Source organism: Gopherus evgoodei, chromosome 9 (assembly GCF_007399415.2).
Source record: "Gopherus evgoodei ecotype Sinaloan lineage chromosome 9, rGopEvg1_v1.p, whole genome shotgun sequence".
Lineage (NCBI taxonomy): Eukaryota > Metazoa > Chordata > Testudines > Testudinidae > Gopherus > Gopherus evgoodei.
Genome location: NC_044330.1, coordinates 60731329 through 60752370, shown reverse-complemented (window position 1 = coordinate 60752370; position 21042 = coordinate 60731329). Strand labels below are relative to the sequence as shown.

Sequence of the window (21042 nt, the reverse complement as noted above, 5' to 3'; positions counted from 1 at the left end):
CAGGGACTGAGGTGAGGCTGACTGGCCCATAGTTCCCCGGGTCCTCTTCCTTTCCTTTTTTAAAGATAGGCACTAATTAGCCTTTTTCCAGTCATCTGGAACCTCCCCCGATCACCATGAGTTTTCAAAGATAATGGCCAATGGCTCTGCAATCACATCTGCCAACTCCTTTAGGACCCTCAGATGCAGGGCATCCAGCCCCATGGATTTGTGCTCATCCAGCTTTTCTAAATAGTCCCAAACCACTTCTTTCTCCACAGAGGGCTGGTCATCTCCTCCTCATGCTGTGCTGCCCAGTGCAGCAATCTGGGAGCTGACCTTGTTCGTGAAGACCGAGGCAAAAAAACCATTGAGTACATTAGCTTTTTCCACAGCCTCTGTCACTAGGTTGCCTCCCTCATTCAGTAAGGGGCCCACACTTTCCTTGACTTTCTTCTTGTTGCTAACATACCTGAAGAAACCCTTCTTGTTACTCTTAACATCTCTTGCTAGCTGCAACTCCCAGTGTGATTTGGCCACTGATATAGAGGCATTATATTTTCTGTCTTAGTATCTCTCTCTTTCCTAATGGTTCCTAACATTGTTAAGTGTTTTTTTGTTTTGTTTTTTTACTGATGCTGCACATCGAGTGGATGTTTTCCACAATGACTCCAAGATCTCTTTTCTTGAGTTGTAACAGCTAATTTAGACTCCATCATTTTCTATATATAGTTGGGAAGATGTTTTCTAATGTACATTATTTTGCATTTATCAACATAGAATTTCATCTGCCATTTTTTTAATAGGCTGCAGGTTTAAAACAAAAGGAAGTATTTTTTCATACAACACACATCAACCCGTGGATCTCTGTCAGAGGATGTTGTGAAGGCCAAGACTATAACAGGGTTTGAAAAAGAACTAGATAAATTCATGGGGGATAGGTCCATCAATGGCTATTAGCCAGGATGATCAGAGATGGTGTCCCTAGCCTCTGTTTGCCAGAAGCTGGGAATGGGCAACAGGGGATGTATTACTTGATGATGACCTGTTCTGTTCATTCCCTCTAGGGCACATGTGCTAGATGGACCTTTGATCTGACGCAGTATGGCCTTCTTATGTTGCCCGGTCACCCAGTTTTGTGAGATCTGTAATTCTTTGCGGTCAGCTTTGGACTTAACTATCTTCAGTAGTTTTGTATCATCTGAAAACTTGGCTACCTCATTGTTTACCCCCCTTTTCCAGCTCATTTATGAATATGTTGAACAGCACTAGTCCTAGTACATATCCTCAAGGGACCCCATCATTTACCTAACTCTACTGTGAAAACTTGACAATTTATTCCTACCCTTTGTTTCCTGTCTTTTAACCAGTTACTGAGCCATGACAGCTTCCTTTGCTTAAGAGCTTTAGGTAAAGGTCCTGAAAGTCCAAGGATGCTTAGGTTTCCCAACATTTCTTCTGCAGTTCTATACTGATGAGTGAGTACCGGCTAATGTCGCTGGCGCTGGTAAATAGCCTACGATAGCCCATGTCAGCAGTGTGAACATCCTATTCTCTCATTTTCACTACTCTAATTAGTGTGACTTAATTCACTTCAACTGAGTTACAACACTGCAAGAGACAGAACAGGGTAAAGCTGTAAATTTGGGGGTGTTTGGTTCTGCTGGATGAAAGGTGGTTCATGCAGTTAAAGGTTCTGGTCCTAGTCTAATCAGGTCCTCAACTGGCAGGGACATAGCTATTGCAGCAACAGCTTCTTCATGTGCTGCTCACTACATTGTTGCTAACTCTCATGATATTTGGTCTTTTTCTTTAAATCCCAGCTCCCGGAGTCATCAGATTATGTGAAGATTCATAGATTTTTAAGGCCAGAACAGAACAGCATGATCATCTAGGCTTGCTTACCACAGGCCAAAGAAACCCACTCAATAATTCCTGCATCAAGCCCATTACTTCTGGGTGGAAGTATAATTCATTCTTTATGAATGATAGCTCAGCTGGATTTAAGATAGCTGGTGATGGAGAATCCCTCATAGCCCTCTCTCAGTTTTTTCTAATGGTTAAATTCCCCTTACTATTCAAAATATGCACCTTATTTTTAGTCTAGTTCCGGTTTCTCATTTCTTTGCTAGATTGAAGAGCCCTCTATAAGCAGAAATCTCCTCACCCTGTTGGCACCTGTCAACTATGAACAAGTCAAGCCTTAGTTTTCAGTGGGATAAATTAACTAGAGTGAGAATGATCGCTTTAATTTAGAACAGAGGTGGTCAACCTGAGCCTGAGAAGGAGCCAGAATTTACCAAAGTACATTGCCAAAGAGCCACAGTGTAATGTCATCAGCTCTCCCAATCCCACCCACCAGCCTCCCCCTCTGTCCCCGCCCCTCCCAATCAGCTGTTTTGTGGCAAGCAGGAGGCTCGGGGCACAAGGGCACAGCGGACGGAGCATGAAGGGGCAGAGCCAGGGGTTTAGCAGCGAGCACCCCCAAGCATATTGGAAAGTTGGTACCCGTAGCTCCCAGCCCTGCAGTTGGTGCCTATACAAGGAGCTGTATATTAACTTCTGAAGAGTTGCACGTCTCTGGAGTCACAGGTTGCCCAGCCCTGATTTAGAATATGGAAAAGTACATTTTGTGCTCTCTTGCTCACACAAACAAGTTTGACAATGTGACTCAGTCTCCACAGAGAACCACCCCATTTTAAAAAAACAACCCACATGTGATTTTAAAACCAAGCTTGTGAATTTTGGGGCCTGACTCACTTTTAGATCTAGCTTGGGCTAATTACACAAATTACTGCTCGCTATTGTCCTGGGCTCCACCCTGCCAAGAACCTGTGGTCTCTTAGGGACTGACTTTTTGTCAGAGTAGCAGATAGCACCTGGCATAATGGGGTCCTGATCCTTGAGAAGTTCCAGGCCCCACCCCAATACAAACAATTCATCACAGGAGCCCAGCTGATGAATTAGGTATGCTGCTCTTACCCTAGCTAAGCTTGCCTGTGGCTACAAGGGCCATGGTTAAGATACACATAAATATAGAGAGGAGGAGGCTCTACTGAGCCCGTTGGCACTGGGATGGAGTTATACAGCACCTAGCACAAAGAAGCCCCCATCAGACTTGCACCCTAGGCACTACAGTAATACACATAAACCACCCCCCACCACTCAAAAGCTGCAAACTCCCTTTGGTCCCAAGATATTACCCTTGGCCAGAGCCTGTAGCTCTACCTCAGCAGTAGACAATACCAACCCCATCCCCAACTCAGACTATGAGCAGCATGCTAGGATGCTCAGTCACCTCTCCCCTGCACAGCTCATTCACAAACTACCCCGAAGGCTAGAAATGAAAACACAGGAATGTTGGAAATAGAGGCATTTTATTCTAGCTTTTCAGGCTTCAGCAGGTTTTGCCTTTTTTTGTTTTATTAGAAAAAAAGACTAATGTTTACATGCATCTCAGCCCTCATCCCCTGAAAACAAAAGCAAGATCTAGGAAATGGAGTTTGAAAATGTTACATGGTTAAGTGTGAGTGCAATTGTGTTACGATCAGTAAACCATCAAAATGGAGTGCAGCAAGCAGCCCTTACGCTGGAACACTATATACCTACTCAACTGGGTGTTACTTGGCCTCAGCTGGGTCTACAAGGCTTTAGCACTTCATGACATCTATGGAGGTGCAGCTCAGCTCCTGCTCTCTGGGCAGGAACTCTCCAAAAGCAAATTTTAAGAGAAATCCCACAATAAAAATGCAGCTAAACAGAAGCCCCACAGCGGAACACGTGATTCCTGGACTCCAGCTATGGTGGCCTTATTACCAGTGTGTGTTAGGTGTCAAGTACTTCAAACTCTGCCTTCAGCATGGCTGAGCAGCACTTTCCCCTTGCAAAGGGAGCACAAGCATCCTACATATGAACCATTTCAAATGGAGAGGCTCCCCCTTATACCTTCACTGTAACCTTTTATAGTAGGTAAAAATCTCTGGTACTATAAGGAGCTGGTTTTTGACCATTGCAGGCTGCTCTGGGAGCGATTGGAGAATGTAAAGTGCATACACTGTCAACTACTCCCAACTTTGAAAGGAACTTGATGTGCATGAATGAGAACCAGCCCCATCTATGGCATTCAACATCATTCTTTGACAGACAATTAGAGAGCACCATTTAGTCTATGGGCTAAGTGTAACATACGCTTTTGCTTCCCTATTTAGGGTTATTTTATTAGGTGAAGAGGGTGGGAGTGGAAGTGGTTTCTGGGCAGTGCAGATATCCTAGCCTCCCTTTCCATGGAGCTGTAGGGAACCCCTACAGCGCACACAGCGCTAACACCCCTAGCCTCAGATGTTCTGACACTATTAAAAGATCAGATGGGGGAGTTCATTTGTGGCTGGGGGACTATGGGAGGAAAGAAGTTAAGATGGAAAAAAAAGAACTTTACCACCTAGGAGATTTTTCTAGTGTTGTTTCTGTGCAAGGAGGACAATCCGCCCAATGCCTCCAGAGGAGCATACACTTTGTTAAAGGCAAAGAAAATGAAGACATCAGCTACTGTACAGAAAAACCACTTCGCTCTACTGTCCCCAGTGCTGCCTTGGGAAGCCAGCAGAGAAATCCACAGACTGCAAGAGATGTTGGCTCATGCACTGACTTGCTTTATGTGGCACTGACCTACTTTGGAGGGTTTAGCCTGTTAGATTAGGAAAGATCTAGTGCAGATTCATACAATATTTGAAGCCTCCAAAGAGCTCTGCAGCAGATACCATCACTAAGTGGTAAAATTCAAGAACTGGAGCCAGCAGCCAGCTGTCCAAGAGATGAACACACCCCACCCAGGTACTGGCGATGCAAGGGAGGACCAGTGCCACCATGGTCCACTGCTGCAGCGACTGGGAAGCAGTTAATTTACTGCTGGTTTCACCTGGAGAGATGAAAGGGGATGGGATGGGATGGGATGCAGATCCCACACCAATGAAGAAGAGTTAGCTACAGCTGAGACCTAACAGCCCCACAGGGTTAGCTACTGCTGAGACCTCTAACAACCCCGCAAGGTTACACCTGCAGGGGGACACACTTGGGGAGAACCTAAGACAGGCTAAGAGCTCATGTCAGGGTAGGCCCTTTCTCCTGGCAGATTCCAGGCTGGGGAAGGTGAAGGCTGCTGAGAGCCAGGCAGGGGCTGGGCAGAAGTTGCTGGGTTTGTATTTCAGCTGGTGTTAGGTTTTGCTGAGGGGGTCCTGAGTGAAGCCCAGAATCACTGCTCTGACAAATGAGAGCCTGAAGAAGAGCCTGCGGGGCAGAAGACATTGTGTGCATTGCCATTATTCTATCAGATATGATTCGTTTGGGACACAGATACCCTGGAAAAGGTGGAACTATAGCATAGCCTGGCCAGAGGGCCACGGCCTCACTGCACCAGACTACTGAAGGCCAGAGGGGGGAGAGTGAGGCAGAGTCGCTGAAATGCCACATCATGCATGCCACAAGGGAGTGCTCTAAGACAGTGCATCTGCAATAGAACACAGAGCACGTTAGCACCTCAAATCAGCCTCTGAAATAGAGCCAGAGGGATCTGGCCCAGAATTTGGGAAGGCAAAGAGGAGTGGGGCTGGCACATCTGCTGGCAGCGACCCAGTGACAGCTGCAGATGGCTGTGCTACAACAGCAGCAATGGCACACACAGGTGCTCCTCCTCCAACTATGGACAACCAGCAGGCAGCACCATTTGCCACCCAACCAGCGGTGGCTCCAGGCACCAGCGCTCCAAGAATGTGCCTGGGGCAGCAAGCCGCGGGGGGAGCCCTGCCAGTCGCTGTGAGAGCAGCAGTCAGGCTACCTTTGGCCATTTGCCTGCGAGAGGTCCCCTGTGGATTCGGCAGCAAATCGGCAGTGGGTATGCCGAAGCTGCGGGACCGGTGGACCTCCCGCAGGCAAGCCACCGAATCTGCAGGACTAGGGACCTCCCACAGGCGGGCTACCAAAGGCAGCCTGCCTGCCGTGCTTGGGGCAGCAAAAAAAACTAGAGCTGCCCCTGCACCCAACAGGCTAGGACTGACTCTAGCAGCATATCAGCTCTGGTTCCAGGGCCAGCCCTCCCCAGGGGGAAATCTCTGCCTCAAGTAGTGGTATAATGCTTGCAGGACCTCATGTCCTGGTGGCTGTGCCTTGACCCGCTCAGTGGAAAAGTCATGGACCATGTGGTCCTGCAGTAATTTCTATAACTTCTGCCCTAAGGGGTCTGAAGTGGGGTAAGATGGTTCTGGCCTGCATCAGTTGGTGACATGAGAGCAGGCCAAAGCCTAGAGTTGCCAACCTGCCAGCGCTGTCCTGGAGTTGCCAGGAATTAGAGATTATGTCATGTGATGAAACCTCCAGAAATACATCCAATCAAAATTGGCCACCCTACCAAAGCTTGTTCTGAAGCCAAGAGGGCTACGCCTGAATGATGGGTCAGACTGGGAGTGTCCCAGCAAGGGAGACAGGTGGATGGAGGTGCCCCAACTGGGGAGTTGCCAGGAAACTGAGGAAGTTTTCTCCAGGGCACTCCAGATCTACCAGCCTTCCGGTCAGGCCCTCAGTCGAACGGAGCTCCTCTGGGGGCAGCCAAGGAAGTCAGTGCAGCAAGCCAGGATGCTTTAGGAGGGACTGTCCATTGATGGAACACAGATACATGAATTATTTCACTGAAGTTTGTGGAGCAGGGTCCTTCCTGGATAAGGTTAAAAAGCTGTCAAACACAGGGCTATCTAAGGGAGAGGAGTAGCAGTAGATGTCCTGGTGGGTTCAGGGTGTGGTCAAACGGTGGGCTGAAGAAATGTGGACCAACACCTGCCAATACACATCTTGTGTACAGGAAGAAAAGGGGAAGGGAGTGTCCCACAACTGACTAGAGTTGGAGGTAAGGGGCCAGAGGTGGCATATGCAGATTGGTGCAGCCAAGACTCTTCCTCAGCACATGATCCTGGGGAGGGATTAGTGGGAATTCCCAACTCTGGTACAAAAGATGATGATATAAAGGGAAGGGAAGGGCTAGGTTGAACGAAGAGCTGCAGCCCAGGACTGCTGAGGCTGAGGAGGACTCAAAGGTGTTAGAAACCCAGCTGGAGACTGCTGAAGGAGACTCATGGCTGCCGGTTGGTCACCTGCAGATTCTGCCTGGCCAGCTGAAAGCCTGTAAGTGAGAGCAGGTGGAAACAGGTACTGCCTGACAAGAAGTAATGGCCCAAGCGGCCAGACAAGAACCAGCCTCGGCAATGGCAGAGGAAGAACACTGGAAGTAGCAGCAGCAGGTATAGAAGCAGGTTTCCCTCTGGGCTGAGATGAGCACAAGGGAGCAGAGCCCACACGAAGGCTGAATAGCCTACAGCAGGGACTCGGACACTGCCTCAAATAAAACAGGAGAAGTGTGGGTGACTACCAACTCTCAGCAGCTTGCCGAGAGCTAGGTGAAAAGACTGAGGCCCTTACTGCAGAGGCACTGAATGGGACAGGGTGCAAGCATATAGTTGCAATGGCAGAGAACATGCAAAAGAAGCTGCTGGAATCAGAGCAGGCTCTGTGAAAGGGAGAACTGCTCTGGATGTTGGGAGTCCTTGGAGGGTAGGGACTGTCTGCTCCTAACGATGAGCGAGGGTAAGGAGGAACTGGACCGCCTATGTGCCCAGGTCCTGCACCTCAGAGGTGGAAACCATCTGTTCCATGCTGGACACAGCCTTGAGGAGGTGCATAAACCACACTCCACTATGAAGGGGCCCCACTTTGTTACACCTGCAGGGAGGCCAGGCTGGATGTCAGTGCCGTGGAGGAAGGGAAAACCAGGACAGGTTGTCTGGAGGCCCTCTCTGCAGGAGCTGGGCAGGAGGAGTATAGGGGGAAAGAGCCAGGAGTGGAATTCATGCTTGTGGTGGGCCTTCGAAAGGAAGTAGAAATCCAGGGAGGCAGCCCTGGAGGGTGGGGGTCACTGTTGTGTAGAAGAGCGGAGCACCGGGGAGAACCTAAGCTGGCTACAAGCTCAAGCTGGGGCTGGGCACAACTTGCTGGGTTTGTATTTTGCTGAGGGATTCTGGGGGGAAGCTCAGAGTCACTGCTCTGGCAAACGAGTGAGACTGGAGAGAAGGCTGGGATGGAAGACTTGTTCATTGCCGGTATTCTGTCAGGTAGGATTTATTGGTGACACCGATACCCTGGAAGCGGAGGAGCAACAGAACAGCCTGGCCAGAGGGCCATGTCCCCACTGAAGTCCTGAAGAGGAGAGAGAGGCGGAGTCACCAAAACACTATGCCAGGCCACAAGGGGCACTCCAGGAGGGTGAGCTGACAACAGGCCTGATTGGCAGGAACACAGCACATCAAAGCCTGGCTGAACATGGTGTGAGATGGGGCTGGAGAGCCAGCCAAAGTGCCGAGAGTCAGTGTTCTCTTTCATGGCTCCCAGCAGACGGGGAGAGTGGTTCAGGGTCTCGATACACCCGCCTTCCAAAGTGACTCTGCCTGGTTTCTGAAAGCTTCACATCTCTGGGGGGCAGAGGAGCCGGTGGGTCCAGACACAGGCACCAAATTTTTTCCTTGCTAGTGGGTGCTCGCACCCCCGACCTGAATTCACCCCTGCTCCAAAGTCCCTGCCCTAACTCCACCCCTCCGTGCCCCTACTGGAGCCCTCTCCAAACCTCCTCTTTCCCAGGCTTGCCGCAAAACAGCTGTTTCATGGTGCAAGCGCTGGGAGGAATGGGGGAGAAGCAGGATGTGGCAGCGTGCTCAGGGGAGGAGGCGGAGGCGAGCTGGGGCAGGACGGGGAGCTGCTGGTGGGTGCAGAGCACCGACCAATTTTTCCCTGTGGGTGCTCCAGCCCCAGAGCACCCATGGAGTCAGCACCTATGGGTCCAGACTGCACTGTGGGAAGAAGCCCATGGGACTAATGGGCAGAGCACAGGGATTAGGTTTGCGTTGCTCAGCGAGTTAATGCCAGCAGGGTCTGCTCTGGGCCCAAGCTCCTACGACAACAGGGTAAGCTACTGTTCACTTTATAAAACCCTCCTTCAAAATTCAGCACACATTTGGGGCTAGAGCAGCAAGAGCCTGTTCCCTCCATTGTGTGTTGGGTTTTGAAACCGGTGACATGAGACCTGCCTGAGCACCATAGCATGCATCTTCAGAGCCGTCCCCCATTCACCACCTCACTGAGTGAAACCCACCCCAAGCTCGGACTTGTAACGCACATACAGACACCCCAGAGCTGAGCAGGGATCAAACCTCGGGACCCTCAGCTCAGGCCTCTCACTTGTGAACCCGGTCCTGGGTTCAGTGCCAGGGAAGAGCTGGGATGGCTGTATGCAAACACAGCCATGGTTTAATCACACAAACATGCTCTCCTGAAACATCTCTTGGTATCAGCAGAGACACGCTCCCTGTGCTAAGAACAGCTATTGCAGCAGAGCTTTTTCCCCCAGGGTGAAGCTAGGAAATGGTAGGCTCCACCACTGAATTCAACAAGTTGTCATGGCATGGAGACAGTCTACCAGCAAGCAGGCTTAACGCATGCCTTTGACTCCTAAAAGGTAACCCAAGGCAGTTTGTAAACTCCAGCTGCAAGCCCAAATGGGTCTATTGCATGGTGCAGCCACTGCTGGGGAGGAACTCCTCCACATATGTTGCCACTGCTCTGGAGAGGTAGGTCATGGTGCCAAACCTGCCACTAGGGGCGCTGTCGTATAGCAGGGTACAGATGCCTGTGGCAGGATCTTTCTCCAGCATGTTGTCATCTGCGCCCAGTGCTTTCTGTGTGGGTGAGGAGTGGGGAAAAGGAGAAAAGGGAGTTATCAGCCACCTGTGCACCCCCAAGTGCCACATCACTTCCACCCCACACTCACAGCCCGAGCCAATCCTGCCTACACTCCAGCAGCAGGCACCCCCAGCATCCCCATTTCCATTGCCCAAACCCTGCCACCACTGCCTCCTCTCCACCCTCATTGCCTTCTCTAGAAATATGCCCTGGAGGTGACACATAAAATTGCTCTTAACCATCAGGGCTTGGGTCTCAAATGGACACTCAGCAGAAGCCTTTGACTGCACTGCTGCTGCAAGTTCTCTGTGCCATGACCCACATGTGCTAAGGAACATACGACATGCACGCTTGCCACCACAGCCCCGAACAGTCCAAGGCCAGGTTCGTCTCACTCCTTCCCTCTGGCAGAGGGCAGGTTCCGTACCTGTTCTTGACAGAATAAGTCATTTGCTATGTGCACAATCTTTTCCACTGCAATGATGCCCCCAATGCTGTGTATTTCCACATCTGCCAGCATGGTCAGGACAAGGATGGCTTCTACCAGGAGCTGCCTGTATTCTGGCTGCGGGACACGGTTCAAGACTGATTCCACATGGACTGAAAACTTGATCTCCCCAGGAGTCATCTGTGAGAACCAAAAGTCTATTAATACACATGCAGGGGTGTCCCAGGTTCCAGTGATCCCCACAACCCTCACAGTGCATGCCCAGCCCAGCACCCGCAATCTAGCGCTTTTTAGCATTTCATAGCAGGCAGCAAATCGCTCAGTATCCTTAGCCCCATTGTGTAGGTGGATGAACTGAAGCACAGAGAGGGAAAGTGCCTTGCCAAGGGTTCCCCAGCAAGTCAGTGGGATGGAACCTAGGAGCCTGGATTCTAAGCGCCTCCCTCTATAAGGGACGTGCCAGTGCAGAGGTGACATGCTGACAGAGCAACTGGCTGACTGAGGCTGGTGGGACCCTTGAATTCAGGAGCACTGAAGATCGTGCTTCACAGAGTACTCCTGGGGGAATTCAATGCTACTGTGTGCATGCCATGATAATGAGCCATGCATATTTTAAAATTTTTTGCACAGAAAAAGAGCTTCTGCCGAAATCTTGCTGCAGTTCTGCCTTTTGCCCACCAGAGGACACTGTGGCAATAGAACAAAGCAGCAGCTCCCAGCCAGCGAGGGAAAGAGAAAGCCTTCAGTACCCTTCAGGCCAGGTTAGGAGACAGGGGCTATGGGGAGACAGACACCATGAGGTGCTGGTGGGGGAGGAGCAGACAGACTCTTACGGGCCAGTGGTGGTGGAGTGGAGTGGAGGCACAGGGCTACAGGGGGGAGGAGGGTGCAGGGCCACATGGTGATGGGAGAGAGGGTGCAGAACTACATAGGGACGGGGAGTCGCTGAGTGGGGTCACACAGACAAATGGTGACAGGTGGAGGGGGCACAGACACATGGGCACATAGGGACAGGTGGTGGTTGGGTGGAGGGGAGTGGGTGTCTGAGGGGCGGGTGGAGGTACATGTGGACAAGAGGTGCAAGGATAGATAGGGGTGCAGGAACACATGGGGATGGGGTAGATGTGCCTGACTGAATGGGAAAGGCTAGGGGTCAGCCAGGGTCTGCATGGGGGAAGCTCCCTAACAATCCCTCCCCGCCCCCCATACTTTTGTTCCATACCTTTTCCCACCCATACCCTAGTTCACACCCAGGCTCCTTCCCAGCAATTTACTTCCCTCTCCCGGACTCCCACAGGCCTTTGCACTGCTTCTGAGGGGTGTGGGAAATACGGTTCTGTATTGTACTTTAAATGAATTATTACTCAGAATTCTGTATTAATATGGCTAGTAAGAAATTTATTTGTCAAAATATTCAGGAATTTTGTTGTTGTTGTTATCTATATTGTTAGAGACTTACTTGCTCACAGGTATTTCGAAATAAAATGACCAAAAATAACGGAAACCGGTGTGATAATATTGTGTTATTTTGACAAATAAAATATGCAGAATTGTGCAGAATTTTAAAATATTGTGAACAGAATTTTTAATTTTTTGGCACAGAATTCCCCCAGAAGTAACAGAGCAGCCAGTCGCAATGTGGGAGAAGCAGCCATCACAGACTGGTCTAGCTCATGACACGGCAAAGCCACTCAACGCTCTGCTCCATGCCTGAGAGCAGGCGCTTGACCAGTCCAGAGGCTCAGAACTGTTGGGAGTTGCTGGGCCTTCTCTCACCCATGTGGGGGAAAACAGCGGTCAAGACCCTGCTGCTCCACAGTCAAGAGGGGGAGGAAGCAGCGAGTTACTGTTCCCCCTCCTGATTGGTGAGCATCAAACAAGTGGGTGGGAGATCATTTAGAGCCCCAGTGAGGGGATGGCAGGAGAAAAGGGCTGATATTCTGGGAGAGCCAGGCCCTGTTTAGTCCTCCCTGGAGATGAAAGGAGATGGGCAGGGAGGGAGGATAAGAGGTGCATTATGCAAATACTTGCAGGGTGGGGAGGTAGCAACACCTACATTAGAGGTACCTGATGCTTCTCATTCTAACCATTCTCAATTGCTTTGCAAACTGACAAACAATTCTCCAGGCTGCCCTTTCCACGTGCATTCTCTGCCTGAGCCGCATTTATTTTGGGGGTTGGGAGGAAGAGGAGAAAAGATGGTTACTCACCTTTGTAACTGTTGTTCTTCGAGATGTGTTGCTCACATCCATTCCAGGTAGGTGTGCGCGCCGCGCGTGCACGTTCGTCGGAAACTTTTTTACCCTAGCAACTCCAGTGGGCCGGCAGGTCGCCCCCTAGAGTGGCGCCGCCATGGCGCTCTATATATACCCCTGCCAGCCCGCCCGCTCCTCAGTTCCTTCTTGCCGGCTACTCTGACAGTGGGGAAGGAGGGCGGGTGTGGAATGGATGTGAGCAACACATCTCGAAGAACAACAGTTACAAAGGTGAGTAACCGTCTTTTCTTCTTCGAGTGATTGCTCACATCCATTCCAGGTAGGTGACTCCCAAGCCATACCTAGGCGGTGGGGTCGGAGTGAGAAGTCGCGGCACGGAGCACTGCAGTTCCGAAGGCCGCATCCTCCCTCGACTGCTGGACCAGGGCGTAGTGGGAAGCAAAGGTGTGGACCGATGACCAGGTCGCTGCCCGACAGATTTCCTGGATGGGCACACGGGCGAGGAAAGCTAGCGACGACGCCTGCGCCCTGGTGGAATGCGCAGTCACACGGCCCGTAGGGACATGGGCCAAGTCATAACAGGTCCTGATACAGGACGTAACCCAAGAGGATACCCTCTGGGAGGAGATAGGAAGACCTTTCATACGATCTGCTACCGCCACGAAAAGTTGGGGGGATTTTCGGAAGGGCTTAGTCCTCTCTATGTAGAACGCGAGAGCCCTACGGACATCCAGCGAGTGGAGCTGCTGCTCCCTGCCTGAGGAGTGAGGTTTTGGGAAAAAAACCGGAAGGAAAATCTCTTGGTTGACGTGAAAGGCTGAGACCACCTTGGGCAGAAAAGCAGGGTGTGGTCTCAGCTGCACCTTATCCTTGTGGAAGACCGTATATGGGGGGTCTACCACAAGAGCCCGGAGTTCCGACACCCGTCTAGCTGAGGTGATAGCCACTAGAAAGGCAGTTTTCCAAGAGAGGTAGAGCAGGGAGCAAGTAGCTAACGGCTCAAAGGGGGGCCCCATGAGCCGGGACAACACCAGGTTAAGATCCCAGGTTGGAGCAGGGGGACGGACGTTAGGGAATAAACGTTCCAGCCCTTTAAGGAATCTCGACACCGTCGGGTGAGAAAAAACGGAGCGACCGTCCGCACCCGGGTGAAAGGTGGAGATAGCTGCTAGGTGGACTCGCAACGACGATAAGGCCAGACCTTGCCCTTTGAGGGACAAAACGTAGTCTAAGATTTCGGATACCGAAACTTCCATAGGGCGGAGATTTCTCTCTACGCACCAACAGGAGAAGCGCTTCCATTTCGCCGAATATGTGGCTCTTGTGGACGGTTTCCTGCTGCTCAAGAGCACCTCCCTCACAGGCGTAGAGCAGCGCAGCTCGGAACCAGTCAGCCACGCAGGAGCCACGCCGCTAGGTGCAGCGACTGCAGGTCTGGGTGACAGAGGGTCCCGTGGTCCTGGGTAATCAGGTCCGGATGAAGGGGCAGGGGAACTGGGTCGGCTATGGCCAAGTCCAGCAGCATGGTGTACCAGTGCTGCCTGGGCCACGCCGGGGCCACCATGATCACGAGAGCCCTGTCCCTGCGCACCTTCAGGAGGACCTTGTGGACCAGAGGGAACGGGGGAAACGCATAGTACAGGTGGATCGACCACTGGATGAGGAAGGCATCCGCTATCGACCCCGGCTCCCTGCCCTGAAAGGAGCAGAACGCTTGGCACTTCCTGTTCCCTTTGGACGCGAAGAGGTCCACCCGGGGATAACCCCACCTCCGGAAAATGGAGAGAGCGACGTCCGGGCGAAGGGACCACTCGTGTGACAGGAAGGATCTGCTCAATCGATCTGCCAGAGTGTTCCGTACTCCAGGGAGGAAGGAAGCCCTGAGGTGAATGGAGTGGGCTACGCAAAAGTCCCAGAGTCGTATCGCCTCGTGGCACAGGGAGGAGGACCTGGTGCCTCCCTGCTTGTTGATATAGTACATGGTCGTCGTGTTGTCCGTGAACACGGCGACACAACGACCCTGAAGCTGATGACAAAACGCTTGACAAGCAAGGCGGACCGCTCTCAACTCCCGCATGTTGATGTGGAGCCCCACCTCTTCCTGGGACCACAGGCCCTGTGTCCGCAGGGTCCCTAGGTGGGCCCCCCAGCCTAGATCTGAGGCATCCGTTGTCAGGGATACCGAGGGCTGAGAGGGGTGAAAGGGAAGACCCGCACATAACACGGACTGGTCTAACCACCATCCGAGAGAATCTAAGACCTTCTGGGGGATTGTGACTAACATGTCTAAAGGTTGCCTTGCCGGTCTGTAATGACTGATAAGCCACAGCTGGAAAGGCCTCATGTGGAGCCGAGCGTAGTCGGTCACAAAAGTGCACGCCGCCATGTGGCCTAACAGGGCTAGACATGTCCTCACTGACGTCAATGGGGCTGACCGCAAACGTTGAACGATCGCCGCCATGGTCTGGAACCGTTGCAGAGGCAGCGAGGCCCTGCCCACAGTGGCATCCAGGACGGCCCCGATAAATTCCACCTTCTGCGTGGGCCTCAGAGTGGACTTGTCTGTGTTTATCAAGAGGCCCAGACTTGCAAATATGGCGGTGATCATGCGGACATGGCTGTTGACCTGCTGTTCCGACGTGCCCCGAATCAGCCAGTCGTCCAGATAAGGGAACACGTGGACGCGGTTGCGTCGAAGATGCGCCACGACAACTGCCATGCATTTTGTAAACACCCTCGGGGCCGTGGACAGGCCGAATGGGAGGACTGCAAACTGATAATGAAGAGCCCCCACAACGAAGCGGAGAAAGCGTCTGTGGCGCGGCCAAATGGCAATGTGGAAATACGCGTCCTGCATGTCGAGGGCGGCGTACCAGTCTCCCGGATCCAGGGATGGAATAATGGTCCCCAGGGATACCATGCGGAACTTCAACTTCACGAGGTATTTGTTGAGTTCTCGCAGGTCGAGGATAGGCCTGAGGCCCCCCTTGGCCTTGGGGATCAGAAAGTAGCGGGAATAAAACCCCTTGCCTTTCTCGTTTTCCGGAACCGCCTCTATAGCTCCTTTGCTGAGGAGCGTCTGCACCTCCTGCCGAAGGAATTGCTCGTGAGAGGGGTCCCTGAAGAGGGACGAGGAAGGAGGGCGGGAAGGAGGAAACGAAACAAACTGCAGGCGGTATCCCGTCTGCACCATGCTTAAGACCCAGCGGTCCGATGTTATTTGGGACCACGCCGGGAGGAAAAACGAAAGGCGGTTTGAAAACGGGGGGGAAGGATCCATAGGGGAAACTGTTACCGCGCCCTCGGGCGCACCTTCAAAATGAAGGCTTAGGACCAGGCGGGGGTTTTGAGGAGCCTTGGTTCTGCCCCCCTTGGTTCCCAGACTGCCTGCGCCTGCCGTTCCTGCCGCGGCGCCTGTAAAGGTCCTGCCGCTGGCGGAACTGGGAAAACGGCCTACGTTGTTGCTGTTGTTGCGACCTAAAGGGTCTACGCTGCGTCACAGGGGTGTGCATCCCGAGGGACCGCATGATGACCCTGTTGTCTTTTAGACTCTTGAGTCTGGGGTCTGTCTTATCGGAAAACAGGCCCTGGCCTTCGAAAGGAAGGTCCTGTATAGTGTGCTGGAGCTCCGGCGGAAGGCCGGAAACCTGCAGCCAGGAGATGCGACGCATCGTAACTCCTGACGCGAGGGTACGGGCAGCCGAGTCCGCAGCGTCCAAGGAGGCTTGTAAGGCCGTGCGTGCGACCTTCTTGCCTTCGTCCAAGATGGCCGTAAACTCTTGGCGAGCATCCTGTGGCAGCAGCTCCTTAAATTTGTCCACTGCCACCCAGGAGTTAAAGGCGTATCTGCTCAGCAGGGCCTGCTGGTTAGAGACCCTGAGCTGCAGCGCCCCAGCCGAATACACCTTACGGCCAAGGAGGTCCATCCGCCTGGCCTCTCTGGACTTGGGGGCCGGAGCCTCCTGGCCGTGACGCTCCCTATCGTTCACCGATTGCACTACCAGTGAACCGGGAGTCGGGTGAACATGTAGATATTCATATCCCCTAGAAGGGGCCATGTACTTTCTCTCGACTCCTTTCGCTGTCGGAGGGATGGAGGCCGGGGACTGCCAGATAGTATTGGCGTTGGCCTGGATGGTCCGTATGAAGGGCAGGGCGACCCTGGTGGGAGCATCAGAAGAGAGGATGGTGACAATTGGATCCTCTATCTCCGAGACCTCCTCTGCCTGCAGACTCAGATTTTGAGCCAATCGCCTGAGGAGGTCCTGGTGCGCCCTGAGATCCAGCGGGGGGGGACTGTTGGAGGAGGTACCCGCCACCGCCTCATCCGGGGAGGAGGATGATGAGACCCCAGGCACGAGAGTGTCCAACTGAGGGTCTTCCTCAGCCCTCGCCTCTGCCTCCGGAGCCACAGCGGAGTCCTGCTGTTTGGACCCTTCCTCCCCTTCCGGGGAGGGAGGGGGGCGAGACAAGGAGGCTTCAGGGGCCCTACGCTCCGCAGTCGCCGGTCTAGCAGGGAGCTGCTGGGGGCCCTGGGCCTGATGGTATGCCCAGGGTGTCCAGAATCCCCACTGTTGTGGGCCTTGGTCTTGCAGCGGCGGATCCCCGAACAGCGCCGCCTGCCGGTCGGTGCCCAGCGCATACCCGCTGTCCGTCTGGGAGGATACGGACGGCTGTCTCGAGGGCCACGGTGGGGCCGACCCCGGATGGTAAGGGTCTGCGCGGGCCGGCACGGAGGATCGTCTCGGTGCCGGGGACCGGTGCCGGGAGTCATATCGGTGCCGGGACCGGGATCGGGACCGGGATCTGTCACGGTGCCGGGATCCTGATCGGTACCGGGTGCCGCTTCGGTACCAGGACCTGCCACCAGCTCGGTGCCGGGAGGTCGACCGGGACCTACCACCAGCTCGGCGCCGGGAGGTCGACCGAGACCGGGACCTGCCACCAGCTCGGTGCCGGGAGGTCGACCGGTGCGGCGAGTAGCGTCGGGACCTGCTCCTGGAGTCGCGGTGCCGGTGTCGCCGACTGGAGCCTGACCGCGACCGTCTCGATGCCGACCGTTGCCGCGAGTGCGACCGGTACCGCTGAGGGGAGCGGTGCCGGGACTGCGAGCGGCGCCGGGATCTGGAGCGCCCAAGACGTCGGGACCTGGATGGCGAACGACTGTCTCTGGGCGGCGCCGACATCATGGGCTTGCCTCTGGACACAACCCGCACCGGAGGTACCGGGGGTGGCAGCCGAGTGGGCTCAGTCAGGGCAATAAGGTCCCGAGCCGAGGCGAAGGTCTCCGGTGTGGATGGGACCACTACCTCAACCCCAGATCTCATGGGGGAGCTCGGCGGCACCGGACTCAACGGACCCGCCGGGCCCGGAGTCACCTCAACCCCAGATCTCATGGGGGAGCTCGGCGGCACCGGACTCAACGGACCCGCCGGGCCCGGAGTCGACGGTGCTGACGGTGCCGGCGGCGCCGCGGCCGATGTCGAGGCCGGGCGCTCAAGCCGGGTCTGCCTGGCCGGAGTATCAGACTTCGACGGCCTTGGCTCTGATTCCAGTGCCGGAGAAGGTCGGTGCCGAGGAGTCTTCTCGGTGCCGGAGCGATCCGGTGCCGGTGCCGATACCACGGCCTGCGAAGCCGACGGGTCAAGTGCCGCCTCCATTAGGAGAGTTCGGAGCCTCTGATCCCTCTCCTTCTTTGTCCTCGGCTTAAAAGCCTTACAGATGCGGCACTTGTCGGATCTGTGCGATTCCCCGAGGCACTTCAGGCACGCTTCGTGGGGATCGCTGGTAGGCATGGGCTTCTTGCAGGCCGCACACTGCTTGAAGCCCGGAGAAACAGGCATGAGCCTGGCGCCGGGTGCCGGGAAGGGCTAAGCCCCCGGCGAAGAACTACTTAACAACTATTTAACTAAACTATCTACTTAACAAACTAATTAACAACTATAATGGAACTAGAGATGAACGATAGATAAACGATAGAGAACTAGGAGAGCTAGGGACGTGGAGGACAGCTAAGCCGCGCTCCACAGTTCCAACGACAGACACGGCGGTAAGAAGGAACTGAGGAGCGGGCGGGCCGGCAGGGGTATATATAGAGCGCCATGGCGGCGCCACTCTAGGGGGCGACCTGCCGGCCCACTGGAGTTGCTAGGGTAAAAAAGTTTCCGACGAACGTGCACGCGCGGCGCGCACACCTACCTGGAATGGATGTGAGCAATCACTCGAAGAAGAACAATGGAGTTAGAACAAAGACAGTCTGGCTGTTTGAGAAAAAGGCTGGGGAAAGGTCAGCTGTGTTAGCAGTAAAATAATAATTCTAATGCTTGTGGTATGGGCAGCCTTAATACTGGCACATCCTAACCTGAGTGCCTGAATTTGCAACCTTAACACTTTTGACATTATTTCTCACACAAACTTCCTCATGGATCTACCCTCATAAAGATCAGTTGATACCCCCATCCCCAAAGCTCTTACCTCTTTGGTTGTTGAGGCTGGAAGGACAAAGCCTTCCACAGAGAGGCCATGGCACTGCAGAATAAGACCAAGGGTTAGAGGTTGCAGCCCAGACAGGGCCCTTTTCGCTATCCTAGATCCCCCTCAGTGGAGTGTTTAAAACCCAGCAAACCAGTAACTGCATTTTCCGTTCACCACGCAGAGTACGCAGCCTTGAGAAATGTAGTTAGCACCCAGATATGGTGGACACACACGGTAAAGTTCAGGATTTTTCTACATGGTAAGAGGACTTGAAACAACAATTGCAGTTGTAACTCACCCCCTAGCTATTTCAACTGAAGTCTGGGCATGGGCACACACTGCAGTACAAGTGCCTTCATATCAGTTTGGTTAAGCTGGATAAGTTCTCTCAAGAGACAGGCTTTTTACTGAAGGATGCAGCCCTTTTACTGAAAGCGAACGTCCAGCATAATGACAAAGGGGTGGATTGCAACAGTCCCTTTGCTTCCATTTACGACGTAGACAAGCCCCAAGTTTGGTGCCATATGTCTCACATCCGTGCCCTGCAGTATAACCGTACCTCTAGTTGGCAGGTTTGGTACCATGACCTACCACTCCAGACTGGCAGCTATGTTTGTGCAGGAATTCCTCCCCAGCACCGCCTGCACCAGGCAGTAAACCCATCTGGGCTTCTAGCTGCAGTTTACGAACAGCATAGGGGCAAATCTGGGCTGTCCTGGCTAATGCAAGGGATCACATGTGCCCCTGCAGCCCCTGAACAAAAAAAAAGAGTCACAAACTGCCTCCCTCTGCTAACATAGGGATGAAATGGGCCCTTTACATCTATGCAGCCCTGGAAACAGGATTTAGCTTGAAAGCCAGCCAACAGGTTGGGGCTCCCAGCAGTAATAAAAAGCACCTTACTTTATGGGGCCCAAACCTGTGCTCTTGTCATAGAGCTCCCAAGCAAACACGGGGAACCGGTACGGCTGGCAGCTATTGGAATAGGCCCTCAAAGGCAGGGATAGGGTAGTTGCTTAGCTGGCTAGAACACACAACGATGAGGTTTGCATGCTGCTGCTGGATCATCCCCATGACGTGAAAACACTGGCCCGGGGGATCGAGGTGCATGGATATGCACTCACACATACATGCATGCACACGTGGAAGAGACAGCTGAACAACGGCAACATGAGACCAGCTTACCTTCTGCAGGATTTTCCAGACCTTCTGATAGAAGCCCACCGGGACCCTGTTGAGTGCTCCATCCAGCCGCCTTCTCCGCTGCCACTGGCCATGGCGGCCGTCTCTGGAGACCTGATCTTCCAGCATGCTAGCGAAGGATCCGCCAGCAGGCAAGATGGAGCGTCCAGAACTCTGAGAACAAAACAGAGTTACAGGAAACGCAACAGGACCAGGATGAAGCACTACAGAGCTTGTGGAGCTCTAACTGCAGAGAAGCACTTGGCCTCTGTTCCCCCTGGGCTGTGATCTCAGCAGCTCTCAAGCTACACAAGAAGGATTAGGCCGGGCTAGTACTTGAAGGGGAGACTAAGGAACACAGTTCAGAAGCGGATACTTCCTCTCCCAACCAGCATTAACCCAATGTCCTCAGATGGGCTAGGATACACAGAATGCTGTCTGATGAGACAAAGCCACTCATGGCCATTAGAGATCCCTTGGCAATCTCTGCCCAGATCAGGACATTAGTCCAGTGCCCTGGGGGACAATCCAGAGGGGGTTATTACATTCCACCTTTCTAGAGCCACAGAGTTGCATCTGAAGATGGAATTCTCCATTTCCACAGCTGTCCTTGCAGTTTGCAAAGTATCAAGCACTACCTTGCCTTTTGGCTCCACCATCAAGCCTGGGCTGGGGAGACTGACCAGACAGCACTACTTCCTCCTGGTCTGCTTCCTCAGGAGAGCTACATTAGGCCCGAGTGCCAGAGCCCGCCTTAAAAGAGTCTTCTCAAGTGGCTGTGTCCCTAGCTTGTGCTTAATGTGTCCTGTCCTAAATGGTTGTGTAGCTTTCCTAGCCACTGCTAACGGGCTGCTGTATTCCATTCCACAGGTGGCTGCATTCCACCCCAGGGTGAAGAGATCCCTGCCTCTAGCTAGCAAAATGCTCTGGGACCTGCGAGGACAAACACACCGCATGTGTAAACATAAGATG

The 21042-nt window shown here is 53.3% G+C and overlaps 1 protein-coding gene across 3 annotated transcripts in view; it reads right to left on the bottom strand.

The window, feature by feature from the left end:
• Window positions 1–8776: 8776 nt before the first annotated feature.
• Window positions 8777–21042, bottom strand: part of PHKA1 (phosphorylase kinase regulatory subunit alpha 1) — a 95277-nt gene continuing 83011 nt past the window's right edge. For all 3 annotated transcript variants that reach the window (XM_030574383.1, XM_030574382.1, XM_030574384.1), the window contains 4 exons: window positions 20074–20244; window positions 18889–18942; window positions 10178–10378; window positions 8777–9746 (listed from right to left, as the gene is read on the bottom strand). In XM_030574383.1, coding sequence (XP_030430243.1) covers window positions 9573–9746; window positions 10178–10378; window positions 18889–18942; window positions 20074–20244 — 600 coding nt within the window. In that variant the 3' untranslated portion in view covers window positions 8777–9572. The remainder of the gene's footprint in view (window positions 9747–10177; window positions 10379–18888; window positions 18943–20073; window positions 20245–21042) is intronic.